A 27,662-nucleotide genomic window follows, 5' to 3' on the forward strand; every position below is an offset into this window, starting at 1 on the left:
ACATTTCCAAAACATCCTTGCACACCTCAATTATTCTCTTCCTTTCTCTGGCCAGAAGTCCCGCCTATCTCTCCTACCTGGCTATTGGCTGTTCAATTTTTTATTACACCAATTACAACAATACCTCTTCACATTGTATGGATATCCCACAACATTTCTCCCATTTTTTCTAAATAAAAAGGAAGGTTTTAATTCTAGCACAGTAAAACTATATACAATAAAAACAATTATCAAGTAAGAAATACATTTACAATGTAATTCCAAGAAAATACTCCACTATCCAGCCTATCTTGGTGACTCCAAGTTTTGTACCTGATTTACTTTCTATCAAAACTACAGAAAGCTGTAACTATAACTATCTAATCTTCAACCCCATCAGAGACCCAAGGAGGATATTATATTACCTGAGTAAACAGGAAGTTCAGAGCAAGCAACTTCCAAAACTACAGAAATGATAGAGACAGCTGGCTGCCCAAACAGTCACCCAAGGTTCCTCTGCAAAGTTGGGACATCCATTGTTAGTCTACAGGCCTAGAATATCCATCCGACAGACTTTTCTGTGAAGCAGGAATTCTGAAGGACTGTGCTAACTTGTCTTGCCAAAGTTGGCAGTCACCTTCTTTTGTTTCCTTTTGTTAAATGAGGTACTTACTTTAAACAAGAGTAGAAACATATATACAGTATAACAAAAATAACCTTAAATTTGTATCAATATACAAAAATCCATACCAATGTAAAATATGTAAGACTAGTAGTTGCTTTTTTAGTTTAAAAGTAGATTCAATAACCTACCCCTTTATCTTATCATTTCTAAACTACATCCCCCTGCTTTTTCCCCGAAAGAAATCCCTGAATCTCCTTTGTTCTGCTTTTTTCGTGTCCATGAGAAATAACAACTTGTAACCAACCCCCTAAACAAAAACAAACATCCATAGCCCACCAAATGATCAGAAACCACACACCCCACCTCTTGGGAATGTGGGCATCATGTTCTCTAGACTACTTCTTGTTGTCTGAGGGTGACCACATCTTTAGGGGATCCTGAGACAATTGGGATAATGGTCAAGTCCTGGGGGAACTAGCTCTTGTCCAGTTTGGTGTGACTGGAAAGTGTAGGGCTCATCTGAAGTCCTGGCTGGATAGTCTGTGAGGCTGGACCATCTCAGTGAGCAGTTTTGAAGTTGTTCTGGATACAGAATTTTGAGGTCCAGGATCACCTGTATCCCATGAGCAGTGAGCTCTGTGTTCAGCTGCACACCAAATGCAGCAAGCTTTTTCTCAGCCTGCAATAACCACACAGAGACTTATTAATTATGAAAGCTTAGCCTTAGCTTGGGCTTGTCCCACTAACTCTTAAAACTTAAATTAAGCTGGGTGGTAATGGTGCCCACCTTTAATCCCAGCACTCAGGAGGCAGAGGCAGGCAGATCTTGTGAGTTCGAGGCCAGCCTGCTCTATAGAGTGAGTTCCAGGACAGCCAGGGCTATTACACAGAGAAACCCTGTCTTGAAAAACAAAAACTTAATTTACTCATATTTTTATTAATCTATGTTCCACCACATGTCCTTCAGCTCTCCCCCATTCTGTGGGTCCAACTCTTTCTGCATCTGCACAGCATCCCCGTGCCCCTCCATTATCCTCTGCCATTCTGCCCGGAAGTTCCGCCTATCTCTCCTGCCTCACTATTGGCCATTCAGCTTTTTATTGCACCAATCACAGCAATGCACCTTCACATTGTACAAATATCCCACAATATTTTCCTCCTACTGGGTTGCCTCATCCAGTCTTGAGATGATGGAATGTACTGGTGAAAAGTTCAGGCATTACACTGGCCTGCCCTGCTACCTGGCAGGATGCACTCAGGCAGCACTCTGGCCAGCCCCGAGTTCCATGAGAACCAGTCTGCACGCGGGTGCAAAGGACCCCTTTAAAGGACAGACTCCTCCCACTTACGCTCTCTCTTACTCTCATCATTTTCTCTCTCATCCTCTCTCTTCTCTCTCATCTTCTGCTCTCTCATCCTCTCTTCCCTCTCATCTTCCTCTCTCTGTCATGTCTGTCTCCCTCCTCCCCCCTTTTGGTCTCCCTATAATAAACTATGGTTAATATGCTCTCCGTGACTTGTGCTCCATCCATCGCACTGGTCCTGGTTCCATAAATAACAACATATGGTGCCCTGACTCGGATTTCGCCTTTTTGGGCTTCATCTCTCATGGAAGCTGCCCCCCCATATCAAACCATGTGCCTGCTTTTTGGCACCCACATTCTGCCAGTGATTCACATTTAGAAATGCGGCCTCTACTCTCCTTCACTTGTCTGACTTTTCCCTTCACGCCCAACAACCACATTTTTAATTATCATAAGGCGAGGGAATTGTAAGGACTCCAGCATTATACTAACCCCACTCCCTGATCGGTGGGGGCACACAGTGACGGGACTCAGTGCGCATGTGCAACTCCCCCTTTATAAGCTCCATGGCCACCCCCTTTGCGCTCTCAATCTCTCTCTCTCTCTCTCTCTCTCTCTCTCTCTCTCTCTCTCTCTCTCTCTCTCTCTCTCTCTCTCTCTCTCTCTCTCTCTCTCCTCTCCCTCCTTCCCTCCCTCCCCCTTCCTTTCCATGTGGGACCGTTGACTCACAGTTCGTGCCTCGTTCCTGGGTAAACTTAGACATTTTAACAACACCTGGTCTTACTGTGGCGTATTATGCTATATTTGGGTGCTATTCCTGGGAGGCCTGCTCTTTTCTGAGAGGAGATGGAGGAGGTTGGCTTTGAGGGAAAGGGGAGTAGGGGATGGGAGAAGACTGGGAGAGGGAAGGGAGGGGAAACTGCAGTCAGGATGTAATATATGAGAGAATTTTTTAAAAATACAGTATAAACATTCCCATTCCAAAATGGAGAGTAGAATACCAAGGAAGGCCCAGACCAAAAGAATGCAAAGTCAGAAGGGGCAGAACTCAAGCCCTGTGACTGTGCCCAGCCTTCAGGGCACACGGGTGACTCCAGCCCTACGGCTTTACCATTCGTACCTACATGGCGGCCTCTACTTGTGGTTGTTCCTGGCAGATGTTCCACAAACTTGGCATCTAGAACTTCCTTTGTTCACAGCTTTCTACATTGTCTTCCCAGGGAATCCCCACAGGGAAACCGCTGCATGCTCTCAGGCTTCCCTCCGAAAGCCACGGAACCCTTGAATTCTGCTAAGTATTTTGAATCCCTGGTGGTGGTTTCTCTGCTGATGCAATAAACCAGGTCAAACCGAATTACTAAAATCAGGGTTAATCTGAGCAAAGCACCCTGGGTGATGAGGGGGAGCACGAGGGAAGTCTCGCGGAGGTCAGGCTTAAATACTCTGTAGGTGTGGTCTTGAGCTTGGGGAGGAGTGGCCACTTGGTGGGCTTTCTGAGGGCGGGGCCTGGAGAGGGAGGAGTGGAGCTGAAGCCGAGTTCCCAGCTAAACTCACTCCGCAAATTGTAAAGCTAGCATTGTATGGTGGTCATAGCATCTAAAATCTGGTGAGGCTGGACCAGACATCTCCAGAGAAAACAAATGGACATTCATGCCCCTTTCCAGATGTCTACTAGGAGCAAGACCACAGAGCTGACCTGAGCTTGGGTATCTTGAGGTAGGAATCTGGAGCACCTGCAGTTAGATTTAGATCTCGGGAAGGGTCTCAGTCATAACCAAGAGCCATCTACTTCCAGCTAGCTCAAGCCAAAACAGGGAAAGGGAAGCTGTCTTCAGGTTTCTATTGCTGTGAAGAGACACCATAAAACTATGGCAACTCTTATAAAGGAAACCATTTAATTGGGGCTGGCTTGCAGTTCAGAGATGCAGTCTGTTACCATCGTGGCGGGAAGCATGGTGGTGTGCAGGCAAACACGGTGCGCTGAGAGTTCTACTCTACACCTTGATTTGCAGGCAGCAGGAAGAGACTGGAGATGCACTGCTCTGCTTGAGCATCTAAGACCTCAAAGCGACACACTTCCTCCAACAAGGCCACACCTCCCCATAGTGCCACTCCCTATGAGCCTCTGGGGGGCATTTTCTTTCAAAGCACCACAGAAGCTCACATGCTGGAAGCCAGGACAAAACCTGTGCTTACTGCCTCCTCTTTCCTCTTGCACAGACACACAGCCCTTGCTCTCACCTCCATAAGCTTCCTGGACGTCCTAAGAGAGATGGCCAGTAACTCCAATATCCCCGTTAGTCACGGAAGGAAGAGTTTTGCTGCCACGGGCCCTGGGCCAGGCAGGCGGGGGCTTGCCATTCCTTCCACTCCCCCACCGCCAAGGCCCGAGGCACATCTGTCTCCGGGAGAAGAATGAAGACCGATGCCTGGAAGGCCACAGCAGCAGCCACAACAACCCGCTCCATGGCAGCTATTTTCAAACATGAGAATCATCCCATCTCTGGGTAAAAATAGAGCCAAATGCTCCGAAGAAGGGGAAGAGCCCAGGAGGTGGAGAAAGCTGCCAAGAAGAGCCGTCCTGTAAATAAAGTGGTGTCCTGGCACGGGGGCCTCCTGAGGAGCCAAAGCGGCTGTGCTTGCCTGCCTGCTGCTGAGGCAGCACGGAGGGACTCTGCCTCTGACACCCACCCTCTGAAAGCAAGCCAAGACTGCCCAACCTAGGAAGGGCCAGCTTCCCACAGGCTTCGGGGCTGTCTCCACCCAACTCGGCCCTCCTCCTGAAGGCTACTTTTGCAGCAACTCTGCCCTAGCCAGCTGGGACTTACTCCTGCCACAGGGGCTCAATTATGTGGGTTTTTCCCTCCGTCCTGTCCAGCAGGGTCTTGTCCAGACCTCCAGGGATGTGGGCCACCACCGCCACCCTCCCCAGGAGGCATCTTCTCCTTCGCAGGAGAGTCATCTGCCTCGCCATCCTGCTTTGAGCTCCTCTGTGTTCTGCTGTTGGCTTCCTGAAATGGGGTCTCGCTATGCAGTCACACCTGGCTGGGCTTGGCCTGGCGGCAATCTTCCTGCCTCTGCCTCCTGAGTGCTGTGTTACAGGTCCCTGCCACCATGTCCAGTCTCTCCGTGCCCTTCTCAAGGCTGGTATCCTTGACACGCACAGATGTGTGGGTCAGGGTGAGGGCAGGCAATGCTGACACGGAAGCAAGAGCTAGTCCAACGCTGAGCAGCTGCCACTTGCCAGGCTCTGGGCGCTATACACACTGACACCTTTATTTATCTGCATATTTATGGACAAACATCCCTCATAGGTCCTAATTACAAGTACCCAGTACTGTCGGCAATGGGGACATATGACATCATGAATCCCCATGTGACACATTGGCATGGCTCCAGTATTCTTGTCCACAACACCTAACCCACTCTTACCATGAGAAGACCACAGACACGCCCACACCAAGGAACAGTCTATGAATAACCAGTACTGGCCAAAACCATCAGTCACGAAAGACGAGTAAAGACTGGGAAACAGATGGGAGACCAAGGAGAAAACAGGGCTATCTGTGTAACATGGGGCCTTAAATAAGGTGCTGAGGCGACCTCAAAAGGTCCTCAGTGAGACGCGGTCAAACCCAAGGACGTCTGCCACACAAGCAAGGGACCTCTGCAATGCTGACACCGTCGCTGGCTGCTTACTGTTGATTCCGCTCAGTAGCAAAACTGCACAGCGGTTCACAGATGCTCTGTACTGTTTTTAAAACTTCTCTGTGCCAAAAAATTAACTTAAAATAAAAAAAATTTAGGGGTGGCTGGAGAGACGGCTTGGCAGTTAGGAATACTTTGTGCTCTTGCAAAGGTCGGGGTCCAAGTCCGAGCATCTTATGTCAGCTCACAACTGCGACTCCAGTTCCAGGGGTCTGACACCTCCTCTGGCCTACTTGGGCTCCAACAGCATGTGGTACACACACATACACTCAGCCAACAGTGCACGCATGTTCGTGCGTGCACACACACACACACATTTCTTAAAAATTGTAGGGGCTACATATAGATGGCTCAGCTGTTAAGAGCATTTACTGCGGCTAGAGAGGTGGCTCAGTAGTTAAGGCACTGGTTGCTCTTCCAGAGGACCTGGGTTCAATTCCCAGCACCCACATGGCGGCTCACAACTGTCTGTAACTCCATTTCCAGGGAATCTGGCACTCTCATAAAGACATACATACAGGCAAAACACCAATGCACATAAAATAATTTTAAAAATATTTTTTAAAGAGCACTTGCTGCTGGAGTGATGACTCAAAGGTTAAGAACATTTGTTGATCTTGCAGAGGACCCAGTTTCAAGCTCCAGCTTCTTCATGGGGGCGCACAACTGTCTATTAATTCGTCTCGGGAATGGAACGCTCTCTTCTGACTTCTGTGGACTCCAGGCATGCACATACATGAAACCAAACCCTTACACACACTAAATAATAAGATAAATAAATCTTAATTTAAAAAAAGAGAGAGAACTTGTACTTGTTGCAAAGGATCAGTTTGGTTCCTATGATGGGTGGCTCACAACAGCTTGTAATTCCAGCCCTGGAGGATCTGACACCCTCTTTTGACCTCTGTAGATACACACACACATGCATGCACACATAAGAGAGAACACATACGCGTATGTGTATATATGCATGTAAATAAAATATGTATATAAAAAATAAGAGAAATTTTAATTTTTAATTATTTTTTAATTTAAATGTTTTCCAGATGAGTCACTCAGGAAGTCACTTAAGACACCGAAGCTCACTGGATTGGTCTATCAGAAATGAAAAGGTGTCCTGGGATAAAATGGAACATACTCTTAAACTGTCTGACATATTACATAAAATATGCCACTGGGAGTGGGGTTTTACTGTTTTGTTCAAACAGGGTCTCACTAGGTAGCTCAGGCTGTCCTTACATGTAGGCACTCACCAGAACATCCACCTTGGTTGTTGTTTTACCTGACAGCTATGCTCAGCTTGTACTCAACTGCAGGGGCAAGCGCTAGGCACTCACTGAGGTGCCTTGCCCACTTCTGGAGGGAGGAGTAGCAGAGCCCGCCGCCTTCCAGCATGAAGGGCCTCTCCCTCCCAGCCTGCGTGTGCTGTCAGGTAACGGGGCAGGCCAGTGTAATGCCTGAACCTTTCAGCTCCCCAGGGGGCTGTTTTCCATCTTGTTCTTGGGCCCAGCCTGTCTCCGTGAGTAAACACAGTGCTCTAACAGTACACCAGCACCAGTACTCCCTTCATTCCTTATGACACACTTGAAGCTTTTGCAATCAGATAAATAAGGGCATTCCTCACCACGCTTTAGGCCAGCAATGTATCCCAGCGCGCTCTACTCAAGTCTCATTTCCCACGAGACAGAAACAAGGATGTGAGGCTGTTGCCATGTGAGCAGCTCACGTGTGCCCACATTTGATTACTGTCTTTCTTTTCTATGTGCCGGGACTCCTCCGTCTCAGCAGCCAGGAGGACTGCTGCCAGAGTCTGAGCTCTGGCCTTTGCCGCAGCTTGGAATGCAGGACTGCAAGAGCCAGGACAAGGCGGGGCTTGTGGTGAGTAGGCCTGGGTCTCTGTCCAGGTGGGTCCCTTGCAACTTCTTCCTTTGCGGGTGCCGAGTTCTACCAGCCTCCGACCTCTGCTAGGGAGTGTGCGCATGCCCATTCTCGTCTCAGCCCCGCCCCGTTTGGCAGTGCAGAGGCAGGCATTCTGGCCCTAGTAACTGCCTTGAACCCTTAAGTGAGAGGGAGAGCCACAGAGAGATCTTGGGGGGATCATCAAGACATGGAGGGCCTGGCCACTCCCATCCACCCCAGGAAGGAGTGGTCGGACAGGCTTGGGTAACAGTGAATGAATCCTGGAGCCTCCTTCTGGAAGCCATCCCAGGTATCGGCTGTGTGGAGAGAGCCCTGCTGCTGGTCCTTCCGGGTCCAAGACAGTCAGAGGGGCAATCCTCCACTGTAGGTGACAGAGGAAGCTGACCCTGACGAGACAGGTGCCATCGTCAACAGAACACCCTGATCCAAGCGACACACACAGGCGCTGAGCTTAGCTAGCACATTCTTGCCTCGATCTGAGGGAACCACCCAGAGCTATGGAGTGGAGCGCTAAGGTGTGCACCCGACGCCCTGCCTACCCACTAGGTAAGAACCAGGCAGGGCTAAGTATTCATAGGAGAATGCCTGCCTGGCATCCACCAGGATCCCCAGGGTCGTTAAAAAAAAAAAAAAAAAGGAAAGCCAGACAAGTTATTTTAAATCATAAAATGAAACTCCTTAAACTCCTTCCATTTTCATAGCAAGTCTCCTCTGTTACAAAGCGTGGGACTCGGGGTCAGAGGCCACTGCAAGGATGGACAGTGACACCAGAAAGTCCACATGAGACACACAGGACCCCTCGGAGTAGAACCCTTAGGATAGGGTATGAGTTTTCTATTCTGCATACTTCTCACATGTTTTTAAAGAAAGAAGTGACAGACGTGGTTGTTCCGGATCAGGGTTATTCATGTCAGTAAATCTTCAGTCAGTGTCAGGGAGGACTTCGAAGGGCATGAGGTGCACAGTAGCTGACGTTGAGAAAGACAGTGCAAGCCACTGGATGAGATGGTCTGGGCCGTCTTAGAGACACTTAGGATGGAAGATGCCAGGGCTCCAGGTGGTTTACAGCTGAAGCGCACGCCTGTAATCCCGTAACTCCGGAGGCAGAGGGAGGAGCTCTGAGTCCAGGCCAGCCTGGACAACATAGAGCACCCCAGGACAGCAAGGGCTACAGACAGACAGACAATTGGCCGGGGTGGACAGCTGTCAGGAAGTCACAAATAGTACCTTTCCATGTCTCAACTGGAAAGCACTTTGAGACTAGAAACCAAGCCCACAGAGATCAACAGATAGTTAATATAATAGTTTCTAGGAAAGAGTGCCTGGGAGGATGTAATAAAACACAGGAAAACAAGAACAAGATAATTATTGCACATGATGATTAAAAAATACAGTCACTTTATTTCCGCTTTTCCCCCAGTCCCTAACAGCACAAAGGAGAACCCTCTAAAACACAAAATATTTCAAGAAAGCATGTTACAAGATACAAGGTATAAGCAACAATTTGGCAGAACTTTATCAACTCTAGCAGTCCTAACCCCCCAATCCAAATTTTAAAATTCAAAAATAAGAGTTAACTTTATTCAACATATGTTACAGCTTAACATTTAAAACATGCTGGGGCTGGATCTGGGAGGAATATGGATCAAAACACATTGTATGAAAGTCTCAAAAAACTAATTTAAATTGAGAAAAAATAAAATATCATGCTCTAGTTAAATATTTCACAAACAACACTGTATACAAATAAAATATTACACAAAATATTTTTAAGAAAATGTTTTGGTCTTTGATCTGAACAATAAATAAAAACACAGGTACTTCTACACCGAGACAGGGAAGCATCACTACTCAGAAGAGCTTCGGCTAAGCAACACGTGATAGAGACCATGGCAAGAATAGAATCCTGGAGTTTTAACCTGACAACCCACTTAAGAAAATGTCTCCAAAACCTAGCTTTTCATTTCACGTTCAAAAGTCACAAATGCTTCCCTGACCCACGCTGAACATTCACAAATCCACATGGCTGTCCGGCTACTGAGTCCTCAGTTGGCCATTAGGAATCACACCCAAGATTTCCAAATACGAAAATCAACTATCATGATGCTACCCAGCAAACCAAACACGAGTCAAAGGAAACCTTTTGTCTTTCTCACGGCCGTAAGGCCAGACGAGATGAACTGTGTGTGCTGCATGGTAGCTTTCCTTTCGTAAAGAAAGTGATGGATTCTAGGAACTGAGGACTGGCAGCCGGAGGAAGGGTCAGAACCAGTCACACTGCCATGGGGAATTATCTTCAGCTTTTCCCCTGGCCACAAAAGTGTGGGACTAAGGGCTTGAGGCTCAGATGCTACGCTACTCATCAAGGCTGATGGCTTCTTACAGAAGTCACCCTACTGTGCAAGCACAACATGGGAACTAGTCAGGATAGGCCTTTGTGTGAAATGTAGCTCCGATGTACCTCAGCATTTTAAATTAGGACTCTGCAACTGAGACCAAATATCAATCATCTCTTGAGGTTTTCTGCTATGTACTAACATTAGATCTATATATGAACAAATATTTTTTTTATTTTTCTCTTCAATATCAAATGTCCTGAAGCCTTTGTGTTTCTCTGGAACAAGGCCCAGTTTCTGAAGGCACATTCCAGTATAGACATCATCTATGGGGTAGAGGTGGACCCGGTCAGTTACATTGTACAGTCTCAGGGCCAGGGCGCCAGAGTACAGGAACCCACCTCCCCCTGCATACGGAGGATAGACCCCAGTGTAGAAGACTTCTGGGATATAGTACTTGAGTTTCTTATCCCGATGAGGCCCAGCATTGTGGATCACATCACCTATGAACAAATCTTTGGCTTTGTTCTTGGATAAGCTGTTCAAGTAATTCAGGATGTGGTGAGTGTTCACAAATACGTCGTCATCGCCTTTAAAAACAAACTCCACATCTGGACAGGAAGTGCTCACCCACCGGAGAAACAGCACCTCCTTCAGAGACAGGTTGAAGAAAGTATCTCTATAGTTCCACATGAGAATGTCCTGGTGCTTCTCACTCTCAAACTTGAGCATGTCTGAAAGGTCAGGGTGGTTGTCCTCTGGGGGCGTCTTGCCCAACAAGAAGACTCTCACTACTGTCTGGTTCCCCACATTGGTTTCTCTGCCCCAAGATTCCCGAATTGCTTGCCTTCTGGCAAAATGCGGAATGAGGGACTTAATTGCCAACAGTAAGAAGGGTTTCTTTGCACATTTCTTCGGTTGATCTATGAGCAGTGAGTAGTTTCGGCATCTCAAATACAAGAGGAAGTCTTTAAATCTGTCCGGCAGGTTATTAAAGTCTGTCACAGCTGTCATGACCCTTGGGTCAGGCTCACAATAGCCCAGATGGCTTGTGTTTGGAGCTGCGTACACATCCCCTGTCTGGTTGGCCAGCCTGTTCAGAATGGGATTGTACCACCTGTTGAGTTTCTCTTGCTCTCTGTTCCAGTATGCCCGCGAAGGGCTGGATGTCTTCCAGAACTTTTCTTTGGGTATTATTACTTCCCCCTTTCCATTTTTTTCTTGGCTACTGTTTTTGGAGACTTCCACAATCAAATAAATGAAGACATTTGCCATCATCAGGATACCCAACAACTTTATTCTTCGACGTCCAACACTCATTTCTCATATCTGGAATAAAAATTAGGGAAGCATATTAGTTAACTCTAAATGTGAGCTCCGTGTACACTTTAGGGCATTCTATTTTTTTAAGGAACTTCATGAAAACTCCTTAGCATGGGGACAATGCACTTTTACTTCCAGTAACTCCAGAGGCAAATGAATCACTGAGTTTCAGGTCAGTCAGGCTACACAGTAAACCCATTCTTTTTTTGTTTAAAGTCTTCCCTTGAAGAAATGCTTTAGAATAAGAATTCCAGATTCACTAGCTCTGGTTCAAATTAAATTTCAATTTCTCCATCTATAAAGTGGGATGGTTATAGAAAATATGTGATTGCTATATACAATGCCTGGCCCATTACAATCACTATGTACGTAACAGCTAATACCAATGTTATTTTAGACACTCGGTGGGCAGAGGCCAGCATCACTAAATAAATAACCTCATGGTTGTTCAACTACTTTGCTTAAAAAGGTACATACAAATCAGTGCTTTGCAAACTAACGCAATATAATTTAGAATAACAATTTTATTTTGGCATCCAATATGCACACGTGCACACATCACTATACATTAGGTCACACTACATACAATCTCATATAATTTACTCTGAATTTCTGTCATTTCTTTAAAAATGCAGACCCAAAACTGAATTATTTCCTAACCTGCCAATGTAAATAAAATACAAATTAGCAGGCTGTTTTAGGTTCACCAGCTTCCAACCAAGAGTCCAAGGTGAAAAGGCTTTGTTGTACTGAGAACACTGAGAACCTATTCTATCACGGACAGCTCAGATCATAGAAATCCAAGGCTTCTTGGTGCCCCTTGTAATATATCTAGTAGTTTGCAGTGAGGACTGTCAAACTGCTCTACTACAGACAGCCCTCCATAACTGTAGAGCAAATACACAAAGGGGGCTGGAGAGAGTTCAGCAGTTAAGAGCATTTACTGCTCTTACAAAGGACCCAGATTTAGTTCCCAGCACCCCATATATCAACTTACAACCATCAGAACTCCCAATTCTGGGGGATCTAGTGCCTTCTTCCCATCTTCTCAGGCACTGGGCACTCATATGGTATGAATATATGCAGATAAAGCACACACAAAATAATGAAAAATAAATATATAGAAGGAAACAAACTTGCCTATACCTAACAAACAAACATTGCAGACTTCCTTTTGCTACTCTTTCTTAAGCAATATAGTACAACAACTATTTACTTAGTGCCCAGACTGTAGCAAGTAAGCATTGTAAGTAAAGGAAAAATTATTAAAGCACACAGGAGGAAGCGGTGGCTACTCCCAGTACTTAGGAGGGCAAGGAAAGAGACCAGGAATTCAAAGTCAACATTGGCTACCTAGTAAGTTCAAAGCCAGCCTGATCTCTCAAACAAGACTCTCAAACAACAACAAACTAAACATACCCCCAAGAGAGTGTGCTAGGTTATATACAAACTACCATTTCATAAGCCTTGAGCACCCACGAGTTTTGTTATCTGTGGGGATCCTGGAACCAAACCTCCATAGACACCAAGGGCAACTCAGTAAGTTAAAGGGTTCATCTTGGGTAGTTTGTTTTGGGAGGCAGAGTGCTACTGTATTGTTTGGGCCCAAATTCCAGCCCAAGTGCACAGCGTCTCTCCTGAGTGTTTTGTTGTTTCCATTTTGTTTTTAAACAGCTCCTACCACAAACCACCACTCCCCTGGGCCACTGAACATCCCAATGAACACTGCAGAGAAGAAAGTGATGCATGCAAACACCCCCATCCCCAGCTCTCCAGGACCCCACCTCTGAGCCAGGAGAAAGCAAAGCTGCCTTATACTACCACAAAAAGAAAACCGCACCCCTGGACACAAAGCCTGAATAGTGTCAAACTGCCCATACCCTTCTCAGGCCAATTCTGTTCAGACGAACTTTTTCTAAGTACATCTTACAAAATTTAGTCAGTATCTGACGTTGATAAAGAATTAATTGTTAATTTAGAAAAGTCACAAACACCTTTAAGTTTGACTGCTTTCTGAAACAGGGTCACATGGGACTCAGGCCAACTTCAAACTTACTATGTAACCACACCAACTTTAATTTCTGATTTTCCTGCCTCCATCTCCCAAAGAGCTAAGATGTGCCATCATGTCTGACTCAGTCCTTTCAAAAGACACCCATCAAAAATAAAAGGCTCCTGTTTTTTTTTAATTCTTTTATTTTTATTTTATGTGTTTTGAGTGTTTACCTGCATGCATTCATGTGTGCCATGAGCAAGTCTGGTGCCCACAGAGGCCCAAGAATAGTATCAGATTCTCCTAGAACTGGAGTTACAGATGGTCAGGCATTGCCATGTAGGTGCTGGGAACCAAATCTGGTCCTCTGCAAGTGTTCTTAACCACTAAGCCGTCTCTCCAGGCCCCCAAAACGGTTCTCTTTAAACTGGTGGTTCTACTGCTCAAACAAGCCCTTTGCAGGGTGAGGGTGAAGCAATTGCTATGCAGGTAGAGGACCTGAGTTTGAACACCTGAAACCCACATAACGCTGGACACACGCAGCATGCCTGTGAGCCCTGTGCTCCTACAGAAGGACGGTGTGCCAGCAGCAGAGCCTCCGCGCTCGGCAATAACACAAGAGCCACGTGAAACAACGCAGAAGATGGGGGCCTCATCCTCCTCACCCCTGCTGTGGGAGACACATGTCCACACACACACACACACACACACACACACACACACACACACACACACACACACACACGCGCGCGCGCTTCCTCAGAACTACCAATCTCTTGGTTGTGGGCTCTTTCTCCTCTGAAAGAAGCAACAAGGAAAAGGATAGGATTAAACAGAGAAAACTATCATGAGGAAAACATTTGGAAAGGAAAAAACAAAACAAACAACAACAACAACAAAAAAAACAGTACACACAAACCAGGTAGTGGTTGTGCATGTCTTTAATCCCAGCACTCAGGAGGTAGAGGGAGATGGATCTCCCAAGTTTGAGGCCAACCTGGTCTACAGAGCCAGTTCCAGGACAGTCAGGGATGCAAAGAGAAACCCTGTCTCAAAAAACCAAAAGCAAAACAGTAACAGTACACACTGTGATTACAGGCAAAAGCAGAACACTAGACATAGATTTTCGATTTAGTAAAAAAAATTGGAAATACCAATAAATAAACAGATTACACAAGAAGACAGAAGCGCACACACTAGCATAGCAGTTGTGAAACTCTAGAGGTAATTCTCTCCTAAGAGTCAGTAAAATTGTAGGAAAATGACTGCAGGAAAACCAACAAGTCACATGCCTAGGTTGTGGGGACCAGAGATTACTAGAATCCAGTCATCTTTAAATTATTGAATTTACTGTGTGTGCGTGCGTGCATGTGTGTGTGTGTGTGTGTGTGTGTGTGTGTGTGTGTGTGTGTTACCTGCATGTATGTATGTCTGCGCACATTTCAGAAGCCAAAAAAGGCTGAGAGCCTCTGAAACAGGAATTCCACTGTTGTTGGCCAGCATGTGGGTGGGTACTGAGAACAAAGCCTGGGTCCTCTGAAGAGCAGCCAGTGTACTTAACTGCTGGGCAATCTCTCCAGCCCCACTAAGCCTGCACTTGAAGCTCTCGGAGAACACATCGCCAACTGCACTTGCTCAAGAGGTCCAGTCTACAGACCATCTTCCGCCAAGTTCACACGGTGCCACTTTATGAGTACAGGAAACGCGGACAGGGGCTGAATATCACCTAAGATCCAAGGGTGAGCTGGATCCCAGAGTGGGACTCTTTGCATGCATTCTTTCTCAACTTGGTACAACTTCATTCTGCCCCAGGTCGCTGGTGAAGTCTTGGGGGTTTAGTATCATACACAGTAGTGCTTAGCGCATACAGCAGAGCAAAAAAGTTCCTGGGCCCTACAGCAAATGCCAGTTTTCTTAGAAGACTAAGTTCCCAAAGGCTTGAGGAGCTCTTCCCACTAATTTCAAACAGGTATTCTTCCAAACTTACCTGAGGAGAGGGATGAAAAACCCCAGACTCTCAACTGCACCCCCCCAAGGGTTATACACTATCATTGTCTTGTGATCTAGACCCTGACTTTTGTAGAGAACTTCGCTTTTAGACTCTGACAGCAAGTGAACTTCACAGAAGAGAGGCTAACAGCAGAGATCCCATTAAGAAACTGTGGGAAAGCTCTCTAAGTAGTTAAGTAATTCCCAGTGCAGACATAAAGTCCATTCTGTGGTTTTTGGTGTTTTTCCCCAGGAAGTTACATTGCTTAAAAAGAATTTAAGAAATACACCAAAGCTGGAGAAATGGCACAAACCCCCCCATAAGACCCAGAATTTAAGGAAAAACCCTATATGCAGACACCAAAATTTTAACTTTTCACATTTCTTCCAATAGGGATGAACACTTTTCAGGGATAGACAATACACACACACACACACACACACACACACACACACACACACACACACACACACACACACACACAGACTTCTCTGTGTAACTAATAGATCTGCCTGCCTCTGCCTCCAGAGTACCGGGATTAAAGGCATGCGCCACCACACCCAGCTAGGAACAGACTGTTACAGCACTATAACTGAATTTTACACACACACACACACACACTTCCTTTTTTATTCTGTAACTAAAATATTTAGAAAGGAGATACTGGGGCAAGAAAGTGAATAGCAAATGTATAAATCGCTGTGCTCAAGCTACACAAACACCAAAGCAAACAGCATACTAACCCTGCTGGAACACGACACTAGCTGTAGCGGAGACTGTGGAGGTCCCTTAGCTGCCCCGCTGCCATTCTTATCTGGAGACTGCATGGAACCTTGGATGGGGCCTTGGCACAAAGCCCCAAAGCTTGGCCCCCACCCTCCCAGGACTGTGTGAATCTCACCCAGGTTACTTACACCTTCCTCAGAGTGCCACACCACTTTACAAATGGCTCTCAGGCTTGGCACCTGGAACCGGCAATCCTATCCAGCAGCTACTCCAAGTGTTCTCCCCTCATCGGCCCGTGCAGACACTGAGCACAGGAAGCGAGTGGAAGCAAAAGCTCTAAATGGCTGCGCTAGGATTCCATGCAAATGAGCACAGAAACATGGTGGGAAAAAAAACCAAGGTGCTTAATCTTAGGATAATTCTTATTCTATTTAATTGTTTAAAACAATTATATAAGATTTTATATTTATGCATTTCAACCCACAAAAGTACCCAAACAGATCTCTGCAAGTTCGAAGCCAGCCTGGTCTACAGAGCAAGTGCCAGGATAGGCTCCAAAGAAACCCTGTCTGGAGAAAAAAACAAGTACAAGTTAAAAATCAGAAGCAAGAGGTATGTAGGGAAGAATTATCCCATGCTGGCCATCTCAAAAATGAGGAAAGTTTCCCCAGCTCCTGGCCGATGTTGGGATTTGAACTAGGGCAGACTTTGTCGTGGAACCCAGAAACGGTTACCACACCCCCAGGAGAGAAGCAGGAGCCCTTGACTTTCTTTGTGACCTTCAGAAAGTCTTAGTTGCTGGGGTCTTAGTTTCATGACTCATTTCTTAGTTTCTTTTCCCCACATAAAACACGGTTGTCAAAAGGCACCAATTTTAAGATTTTCCTGTTGCACTAACCAGCAGCTGTGTCCTAGCCTATTGCCTACCCATTCACAGGAGACTATCACACTACCACACCCAGAAAAATCTGGCTTAATTCTATCCAAGAGCAGATAAAGTCACTGAAGCTATGCAGGGCCACACTGACTCCTTCCTACGGATCCAAAATCCTGGACAACTAGACGCCACTGAAGTGCCTGGTACTAGGAGGTTCCTTCCAGTTCTGAAAGATGTGTAAACACTTAAGCAAGCTACTGGTCAGCAGACACCTGATGGTAACCAGGGTAGCCATGACAGCTTGTTCTCACTGAGCCATGACCCCCTTTTCAAGGATCTCAGGCAACAGCAGCCAACCAGGGACAGTATCAGCAACACACCCAAGGCAAACCTAAAGCCTGCGCCAAGATACCTTGCATCGCTTGCAGCACCAAGGTGCATGGGGGGCTTGGATCTTAAATGTTCTCCAAAGGCCTGGTCCCCAGCCTTGCCACTCTGAGTGCTGTGGAGCCTTTAAGAGGTGGAAGGAAGTTGGGAAAGTGGGACCCAGTCTATTCCTCTTTCTTCAACTCACTTCCTGATTGTCATCAGGTGACTGGCTTCCTTGGCTACATGCTCCCACCATGATATATTAGACCACCACAGGCCCAAACGAAATGTGACAAAGTGATCTGGCATGGGCCAAATAACCCTTCCCACCCTAAGTCTACTTAGCACAGAACCCTTGCCAACCATAATGTTAGTAGTGACAGAAAGGCAGGGCCTTTCTAATCAAATAGAAGCGATCTGACACTCCAACCCAGTCTGGCTAAGGCAAGCCTAGAAGTCCGAGCTTGTGACTGCGCACAGGTGACTGAGTCAGAGGCCTCTAAACGGGGCTCGCTCACTGCTGTTCCAATCAGAACGGAGGAGAGGGAAGCAAGCCGGAACCTGCTTCACTGTTCATCTCTGTGCCCTGCTGCTCTGGATGCCTGCTGAGGGCCGTTTCCCTAGCACCTCCCATCTGTGGCTGCTCCTCGCCAGCCTTTCCTGGGCCCCATTCAAACAAACAGAGGCAGACACAGTTTGCAGCTAAGTGCTTCTGTGGAGAGAACAGCTTCCAGCAAAATGGCAGGTGGCAGGTTACCAGGGAGGCGATTGGCAGGGCCAGAAGGCCTGAGCCGTTCCTAGAGTTCCACCCTAATCCGTAAGAGGACTGGCCCAGGTTTTTGCCAGGGCTGGGCAGGGAAGCCCCAGAAGTCCCCCATGGCACCAGGTTAGGAAAGCGCGTCTGCCAGTACTTTCTGTCTACAAGCCACAGAACATGCCGGGTCTAAGGAACTGGCTCCTGGTTGCTAGCTTTCCCCTCCACGTCCAACTCAAAAGGGAAAAGTACTTGCAATGGGTTGTCTATTCAGCCACATGCCCCCACAGGCAGAGGCACAGATCAAAGTGTCTGGCAGGACATGTCCTCATCCTTACCTATTCTTCCTCTACAACCCATTAGGACTAATTTGCTCAAATGGAATTTATCATTTAAAATAAAATTAATCACAGGACTAGGGTTTATCTCAAGGCAGAGCACCTGCCCAGCATGCCAGCCGCCCTAAATTCCATCTTCAGTACCACAAACAAAACAAAACAAAAAAAAAACCACCATCTACCTCTGTATTGATCCTTCAAATAAATACATGCAGGACAATCAGAAAAGGAGGAAAAAATAAAACAGATCATCTTGCCCTGTCTTTAATAAAGCTGAAAAGAACTATACAGATGTCAGTGGAAAGATTATGTAATTTACAAACAGGGCTAGTAGCTGGAGATAGCCCAGACCTGTGTTCAGGCTGAAAGTCTGTCTGACATCTTTCTTTGGGCTGACCAGAGCTACACTATTCCTTTACCTCTCCAGGCCTGCTTTCCTCCTGGAAAATGGGAGCAATACACTCTACATACAGGCTCACTGTCTACATGCCATGGCATTCAATAGCTCACATCTGGGACTCCTGCTTCTGGCACCACATACTAAATACAGCATATTTCTCCAGTTTTGTCCTTCACTGACTAAGAAGTTTTCATCCACCCACTGAAGCTCCAAAAGGAGGGCAATGGTTTAACACTTCTAACCCTGAGACTGGCTTCGAGCGGTTTCAGAATGTCTAACAGACACTGTTTTTCTGGACGTTACATTTGCAGAAAGTCAGGTTCTGAGCACAGGGAAAACCCCAGAATTTCTTTCTTTGCTTCTTCTTGCTCTCTGCAGTCAACCAGTGGTCACATCCTGGGCTCCTACCTCCATCTTGTCATTCACATCTCCTCCTAATGTCTTCTCCATTTATGGAGTCTTGCAAGCTGATGAGCCCTGCACGGGATCCCACTGCTCATGCAGCCCCCGGCAAGGTCAACCCCACTTCGCACCTTCCCTGCTGGAGCAGGTCAGCTGCCCTGTAACAGCAGCTCTCCTTCCTCTCCTGCTCACCACTACACCAAGACAGTGCCTCAGGGGCGCTCAGTCAGCATCTGACAAGTCACTGAAAACAGTGAATGGAAGGCGGAAACTGGACCAACTGGATACATACAAACTCTCCCCAAAAAGATATGAGGAAAGTCACTTACATGTGGGCTAGTGAAATATTTTTGTTACATAAATCTGCCTCATTCTATTAAGTATGGAAGAGCTGTACAGGAAGCAAAGACTTCTGGAGTTAGGGACCTGAGTTTCAGAAATAGACTTGAGAGGAAATGTGAAGAAATCTCAGGAAACACAACAGTGTCACTGGGGCCAGGAGCTGAAGTGTCTCCTCTCTTCAGGAGAATGGCAAGTCACTACAAGTGACCAGAGCAGCTCAGTGCAGCTCAGGACACAGCCAGCCCCCGGGCCCACATGGCGGCGGGCGGGCTGGGTACAGACCACGGTCTCACCTCACATCTTCACGCTGCTGCCAGAGTGAGAACACACCAGCCAGCCTGGTACTGGGGAAAGCTGCGCCCTGGCACCAGGCAGGGGAAGAAAAGCAACCAGCACTCTAGAAACAGAACCACACAGTCACCAGACAAGACCCCAGGGAATAAAACCTCTTCATCCTCCCAGCAGAGCAAGAACTACCAACTTACAAAGAGGAAAGGAAAACAGCTCAAGTGCCCAGATCCATTTTCAGAGTCAGGAACAACGGGTGCATCCTCAGCAGAGGCGGTTATGTAACCAACGGTCGGGCCAGTGCAAGCTCAAAGTCTCTACACCATCAACCCAAAGTCACCTCTAACCATAAGGCCTGTTCCTTTAACTCTGGAGTTAAGGGAGAGGCCACCAAGCAGAGTCTTGCGCAGTGAATTAGCAGAGGCCATAACTGGCGTGGCTTTAACTGACAGCAGGGGGTGAGACAGGACTTGAGGGGGCTGCAGAGCGGGGCTAGTCTCAGATGCACCAGGAGGAACGCAAAGCGACCCCAGGCAGATGGGCTCTGAGCCTCTAAGACAGAGTGGGTAGGAGCTGGTGGACCCAGGGGTTCTCCTGGTTAGAGAAACCTGCCGCTAATGGCTAACCTGTCAGATGCCGGGCTGGGCTGCCAGACAGATTACAGCGCTGTGTTTTCTTTCACACCTCTGCTTAAAAGAGAAAACTGATCATCTGTATCATACACAGACATGAAATCAAAGGAAAACGAAGGTCTCCAAACTGAATGTCACAGCTGGCGTGGGGTTCACTGAGGCACGTTTTACATAAAGCACAGGCAGTATGTATGTCTCTCGCAGCCCCGCACTCGTGACTGCAGAGGACCACTCCTCCGCTTAACCAACTGCTAGTCAACAGCACGGGCCCTCCTGACTCCCCACCTATCTTTTCCCATCTGAGTATTTCAGGGAAGCGAAGAGAACACAACATTTATTTAGCAGTTAATGGAGATACTGTGGCCACACCCAGCAAAGGGAGTAACCAGACTGTGTTCTGTCACCCACTGACCTAGGACATTGCCCAGAGAAGAGCACGCTCCTGTTTCTCATGGACTGCCTTCCTAGTTTCTACTCTGTCCTCTGCCCATTCTTCAGTCAGGATGTTCTCATGTCACTTAGTTTTCACAACCAGCTCCAAGTGTGAAGCAGTCAGGTTGAGAAGAGTAAGCTAATTCCAGTGGAGGTGAGTGCTGACCTTTGAACCCCACCCAGAGGCTGTGCTGTGCTGTCTGCTGCCACCGACAGCAGCCATGTCAGCAGTTCTTAAACAATGGAGAAACTGGACTCACAGCACTTGCTGATGCTTGAAGGGGCATAAACAATTTTAACAAGGACTGAGGCTTGTTAAAAAAAAAGAAAAAACTCAAACTGAGAAAGAAATAACATAGCAAATGATCAACTAGGTGCCAATTTCTGGACTGAGGCACGCTGGTCTGGAAGAGGTATCACTCCTGCTGTGGGTTTTATGACTCATGAGTTACTCTTGATTAGTTATTCATTCACACTAGAGAATGAAAGTTTGGCAAAGGCTCTAACTAGCCCAGCCACAAACATGCTCATGCAAACCTTCTATGAGAATTTTCTGCCTTCGGCTCCCCTCCAGCAGCAGAGCCTGACAGGAGGGAACCAGTATGGCCACAACCTAATCTCGCCTGCCCTGAGAGTAACCAGCCTGTGACAGCCCCAGGTACAACTGCACTCCCGTTTTCCCAACAACACACATAAATGCATTTCCCACAGAATCCCAGCCCAAATACAGAGAAAAGTTTCTAGACCAGGACTGTATAAAGATCATTCACCTCATTTACAGAAGAGGATCAAAGTCCCTAGGGACAAAAGGGCCTCTGTGTGCTGACGTCACTCACAGGGAGAAACAACTTGTGGCTGTCAGTCTGCAGTGAGAATTATTATTGGTGACAAACCCCTTTTCCAGTTCATTAACACAAAAACATCCATTGTCTTGAACCTTTCTTTCACTCTCTCCCCAGCCCTGGGATGGCTGTTATTGCTCCTCCACAGTTATCTGACTTACCACTTGGGCAGCATGTCTGTCAGGACACCAGGACTCTAATCTCTAGTCAGTCTGCCGCTCCACAGACAACAATGTGAGGAGGAGAAACACCAGGCCGAGGGGCCGGGGAGGAAATAGCAGGACCTAAGAGGAAAACTTTGCCGCTGTTTTCAGAGTGGGTCTCTAACCAGGCTGGCCTTGAACCCCTGACACGAGGAAGGACCGTGAGCCCCGGTCCTCAGGACCTCACCTCCCAGGTGTGCAGTGTTAACTACCATGCGAAGCTACTCACAGCTTGAAGACCAAGCTTCTAACTCTGCCCGAGACAATCATTCTTCGTTAATTCCACACATGGGCCACAAGGTTCCCGCTCCAGTATTTGGCTGGCTACTTGCCAATTCTTGTCATTCTTACCCAGTAAGGTCAAAAGCCTCTTTTCTTTAATACCTCACTCAATATTACCAGGGCATTACCCAGTACCAGAAAGACAGAAGAGATACCTGAAAATACTTCTCAGGAAACAGTCACAATTAAGTAGGTCTATAAACAAACACAGGCTCAAGGGATAGGGAAAGGGAGGAAGAGGGCAATTAAGAATTAATAAAAATGCACACGCATAGACTATAGTACTGGACTAGAAACAGAATCCCATTACATAAACTGTGTAATTGCTTCAGGAAATAAGCAGGCCACTGGTCTTGACTTGGTTATCTAGGTGTAGAGCTGGACTGGGAGTTGCCTAACCATTTCTACACTCAAACACTCAAAAGCCAGTAAAAGCAATTAGGAAACAAAACTTAACTATTAGAATGGTCACAATCATCTTGTTCTCCAGGGCTTTGACATCCTCTTCTAGCCCCCCAAGGGCAAATGTGTTCTCTCTCTCTCTCTCTCTCTCTCTCTCTCTCTCTCTCTCTCTCTCTCTCTCTCTCTCTCTCTCTCTCTCTCTCTCTCTCTCACACACACACACACACTTTAAAATAAATCTTGTAAAATTTTTCAGTTAAGGGATAGAGAAATGCTCAGTGGTTAAGAACACTGGCTGTTCTTCCAAAGGACCTGGGTTGGGTTCCCAGCACCCACATGGGAGTGCTCACAATCACTCCTCCAAAGCCTTCTGGCCTCCTTGGGCACCCATACACATATTAGGTAAAAAAAAAAAAAAACTTTAAAAATATAATTTTAAACTTTCTATGTAAGGTTAGACATGGTGTCACACACCTGCAATTCCAACACTTGGGGAATCAGGAGGATAACAAGTGTGTGTAAAGACAGCCTGGGTTATCTGATGAGACTGCCTTAAAACCAACAGCACAAACCTGCTATTCCCAACAGGTACTCCACGGGCAAACTGTCTCAACTCTACCAAATGACATTTGTAATTTGATGGCATCTCTGTTCCAAAGTAAAAGATGTAGCCTCTAAAATGCTGGAAAGCACTGTGTAGACAAGCTACAGGGGGACTGCACTGAACACATTAATAATTATCTTCTTTTGTAGCTCCAGTAAATACTCAACCTTATGCCAACAACATCCATTGTGTCTATGGAACCTGATAAACTGCTGTGGGAGTCTCAACTTCTCCGCTGTTAAGATGAAGCCTTCTGCTGGCACATTTCCCCTACAAGAGAACATGTCCTTGGTTGTTGTGAAGACGGCAGCAAGGAAAATAAGAGATGGCAGTCTGCGACTCCAGGGCTCCTTGACTTAGAGCTTGAGTCTCTTACAGGGCAGCGTCTGACTCTTCTGAAAACGGGCGTGAGAACGGAGGACATGGCTCCGTGGGTGAGTGCTGGCCTAGACTGCAGCAGCTCTGGAGTTGACCTCAGCACCGCACAAACTAGGGTGTAGTTCTCCACCACACAAAAATTCAAGGTCAGCCTGGAATACATAAGTCTCGGCTCAAACAAAACAAACAAAACCCTAGGCATGAAAACTGAAATAGAGCTTGGTGACAGCACAATAGCAGAGCACTTGCCTAGCATACCCCAGACTCTGAGTGCCACCATTAGCAGGGCAAAATAAAGTACTACAACGATGCTCATTACGTTGTATGACTTTAGTCCAGGCTTAAATAACAAACTGCACATGTAAGTCCTCAGGCACTGACTGAACATTCCTCCTAACCAGAAGTACACCAAGAGCCCACAGAAAGCATACGCCAGGAAAGCAACCACCAAGTTTCCTCACTTTAGGGAGAAGCTGGCCCTAGGATTGCAAACTTGCCTGCGGTTTCCTGAGAAGCAGGAGGCAGCAAGAACTAGAAACCCAAATGCTCTCTGCCCTTTGCCCTTAGGATGGAGCAGCAGGGAGCAGCAGGGAGGAGGACAGATGGCCGTCCCCACCCTCATTAAGCACTCTCACAAGGATCTGGTCCCTGTCCATTCAGGGTGCTGCTACTCTCCGAGCCCTTGGCCAGTCTCGTGCTTCTCAGCTCTACCCCATCCCTGAAGGGCCAGGCTCAGTCCTGCCCTCCTGTGGACCCTGAACAATCGCCTCCTCCCCGTGCTCAGCACCCCCACACAGAAGTCCATCCCACTAAAGGAAGAGAAGATTCAGTCCCCACCAGGCCTGTTTCCCAAACAGAATTAGCTCCAGGAAAGCAGAGACTGGCTCTGAGCCCAGAGAGAGGCTGTACTGTACAGTCCCCCTTAAAAGCCCTAAAGATGGATGCTCCCCAGGTACCCTCCTAGTAAAATCCAGGCATCACTTATCATCCTGTGCAATGCTACCTCTTCTCTAAGGTAAGGGACCATCCTCCTCCCAGAAAACTATGTTCCTAGTGACATGTGACCCTGGGGTGACACCTTCCCCTTAGCCCCCGTCACTGATTCCTCCAGCCTCGTAGGGGCTGCTTAGATTTCAACTACCTACTGAGGTATCTGCAGACTGTTTCAGCTAAGGTTTTTTTTTTTAAGTATATAGGCTTAAAATACATATCCTCAAAATAGTGACATTTTAGCCTTTCAAACAAATGTCCTGTTAAGGTGGGTGGAGAAATAATTCAGTAACTCAATCAAGACTAATGGCTACATATTTCAAGAGATGAAATAGTAATGTATCTTTCTCTGGCCACTTGCCAAGAAAGATTAGCGTTCATTCAGTATATAGGCTCAGGCAGAACAGTCTGGAAACCCAGGCCCAGCCTCTTTACAAGTGATTCCTATCACCTCAGTGTTAGACCCCAGCTCACAGGGACCACAGAGCTGCAGCAATCTCATGGGGCCAGCTGGACTGCCTGCCCCACCCTACCCAGGGGCACTTCCCTCTCCCTCCTGCTTAGAGCCCACGGCAGACAGGATACGGGCAGGGTGGGGCAAGAGCAGTAAGCAGGATTGCCCCAGAGGCTCCACCACACTACCGGTTTTGAAAATTTCCATTATAAAGAGGAGTGGTTTTTCTTTTTTCTTTTTTTTTTAAAGACGACCCACCAGAACCTTGAGAACAAAAACTCAAAAGAAAACATTCAGTTAAAAATAGGAGTATTCGTGGGAGAGGGAATAATTCCTTATGTGGCAAGGAAAAGTAAAATGGTTGCCTCCCATTTAAACAATCAAAGCAGCCAAGGTACATTTGGTGCCCTCAAGACTCTCAAAGCCCACCAAGAACACTCATATGAGACAGCTCAGCACCCAGCATGGCCTACAGTCCCCCATGAGCCCTCACATGAGGCTCGGGCACCCAGCTTGCCCTACAGAGCCTGGCAAAAGCTACAGGGGTAGCTGTTAGGTGTATCTTTAACTTGTGTTACTTTTATTGTTGTAGCATTATTTTCTATTGCATTTTTCCCCTAAATATTTTCCATCTCTGTTTGAAATCTCCACTGTTGAGCTCAAAGATTCAGAGGGTGCCATCTGTTAATAAACCCACCTGGACCCTTTTTGGTGTTAGACAAATAATTTGATTTTTAAATGTCACTGAGCTTTCCTTGGACAATCTAAAGCCAGACCTAAAGAGTTTATTTATAAGCACACAGGCACCCAAGCACGCATGCAACTAGTGCATTTCAAAGAACATAAACCATTTCCCATTTCTTTTTTTTTTGTTTGTTTGTTTTGGTTTTTACGAGACAGGGTTTCTCTGTATTGTTTTAGAGGCTGTCGCATAACCCATTTCTTAAAACCCTGAGCATTAGTTTTAAGTGTGGAGTTCACGGGTCATAGAATCTTGCTAGAATGCGAGCACCTTCACAGCAAGACTTGGAGCACTATTCCACCCACCTGTGTGAGTGTGGCCCCAGCTGTCTGAAGACAGGGCCTCACTATGTAGCCTTGGCTGACCTGGAACTCTGATTTAAAACTCAAGAGATGAGCCGGCCTGCTTCTGCAAAAGGGTAGGAAATGCCTCCCTGACCTTTGACACACAAGATGCTCATTATCAGCCGCAGAGTCAAAATCTGCAGCGGAGGTCACAGCCCTAGACCCCACGCTGCTGGCAGTAGACACTGCTCCCCTAGAGTCAGGTCAAAGGGCCAAGCCAACGTCTGCACTCCGGTGGTCACAGGCAGATTGTCCTCTGCACGCTCCTAGTCCCCTTCCCTTCTAGACTGTGATAGTTCTTGAATTCTGCTGACTTCCATGACCTCGGCCCCACCCTCCCCCAACACCTTCTCCTGATCCAGCTTTGGATCCTGATCCAGAGGCCTCAAAGTGGCCCCCATTGGTAGAGCTGGGCCAAATCTGTTGCTGGACTGGGAGCCTGCCTGGGGTTCAACCTCCTCCATGCGCCCTTTAATGTTCCAAATGCCATCCTATCACCCATTAGTTGGTTTTTTTCACATCTCACCTCTGTCAAAGTCAACCCTGGGCCCCTCCAGAGGCCCTTGTTTTCCCCTCCCAAGACTAATGAGGTAACTGAACATGCCAACGTGCAGTGCCCGAAACACACAATAAAAGTTGCAAGCTGGCTCAGGAGATAAGAATGTTGAACAAGGAGGAATGATGGGGAGTGGTGGGCACAGAGCTGAAGGCCGGGGACACACACACACACACACACACACACACCACACCATACACACACACACACACACACACACACCACACCATACACACACACACACACACACACACACCACACACACCATACACACACACCATACACACACACCACACACACCATACACACACACACACACACACCATACACACACACACACACACACACACACCACACCATACACACACACACACACACACACACACCACACACACACACACCATACACACCATACACACACACACACACACACACACACACACACACACACCATACACACCATACACACACACACCATACACACACACACACACACACACACACCATACACACACACACACACCATACACACACACACACACACACACACACATACACACACACACACACACACACACACACACACACACACACACACACACACACACACACACACACACACACACACACACACACACACACACACACACACACACACACACACACACACACACACACACACACACACACACACACACACACACACACACACACACACACACACACACACACACACACACACACACACACACACACACACACATACACACACACACACACACACACACACACACACACACACACACACACACACACACACACACACACACACACACACACACACACACACACACACACACACACACACACACACACACACACACACACACACACACACACACACACACACACACACACACACACACACACACACACACACACACACACACACACACACACACACACACACACACACACACACACACACACACACACACACACACACACACACACACACACACACACACACACACACACACACACACACACACACACACACACACACACACACACACACACACACACACACACACACACACACACACACACACACACACACACACACA

General features: G+C 47.0%; 1 protein-coding gene and 1 long non-coding RNA gene across 5 annotated transcripts in view; one reads left to right on the forward strand and one right to left on the reverse strand.

Moving 5' to 3' along the window:
* Positions 1–27,662, reverse strand: part of B3gnt2 (UDP-GlcNAc:betaGal beta-1,3-N-acetylglucosaminyltransferase 2) — a 192,922-nt gene that overhangs the window by 155,419 nt on the left and 9,841 nt on the right. For 2 of the 4 annotated variants that reach the window (XM_040733196.1, XM_040733198.1), the window contains exon 2: positions 8,918–11,201. The exons of 1 other annotated variant lie outside the window; for it this stretch is intronic. In XM_040733196.1, the coding sequence (XP_040589130.1) occupies positions 9,999–11,192 (1,194 nt within the window). In that variant the 5' untranslated portion in view covers positions 11,193–11,201 and the 3' untranslated portion in view covers positions 8,918–9,998. Of the gene's footprint in view, positions 1–4,149; positions 4,437–8,917; positions 11,202–27,662 lie in introns of those variants that run through there. One more of the 4 variants, XR_005871758.1, reaches the window with a different exon arrangement.
* LOC121134650 lies at positions 7,241–13,384 on the forward strand. Its single transcript, XR_005871761.1, has 2 exons — positions 7,241–7,494; positions 12,870–13,384. It is a non-coding gene; the product is annotated as an uncharacterized LOC121134650 (long non-coding RNA).

Source organism: Mesocricetus auratus, unplaced genomic scaffold (genome assembly GCF_017639785.1).
Source record: "Mesocricetus auratus isolate SY011 unplaced genomic scaffold, BCM_Maur_2.0 Super-Scaffold_100029, whole genome shotgun sequence".
NCBI lineage: Eukaryota > Metazoa > Chordata > Mammalia > Rodentia > Cricetidae > Mesocricetus > Mesocricetus auratus.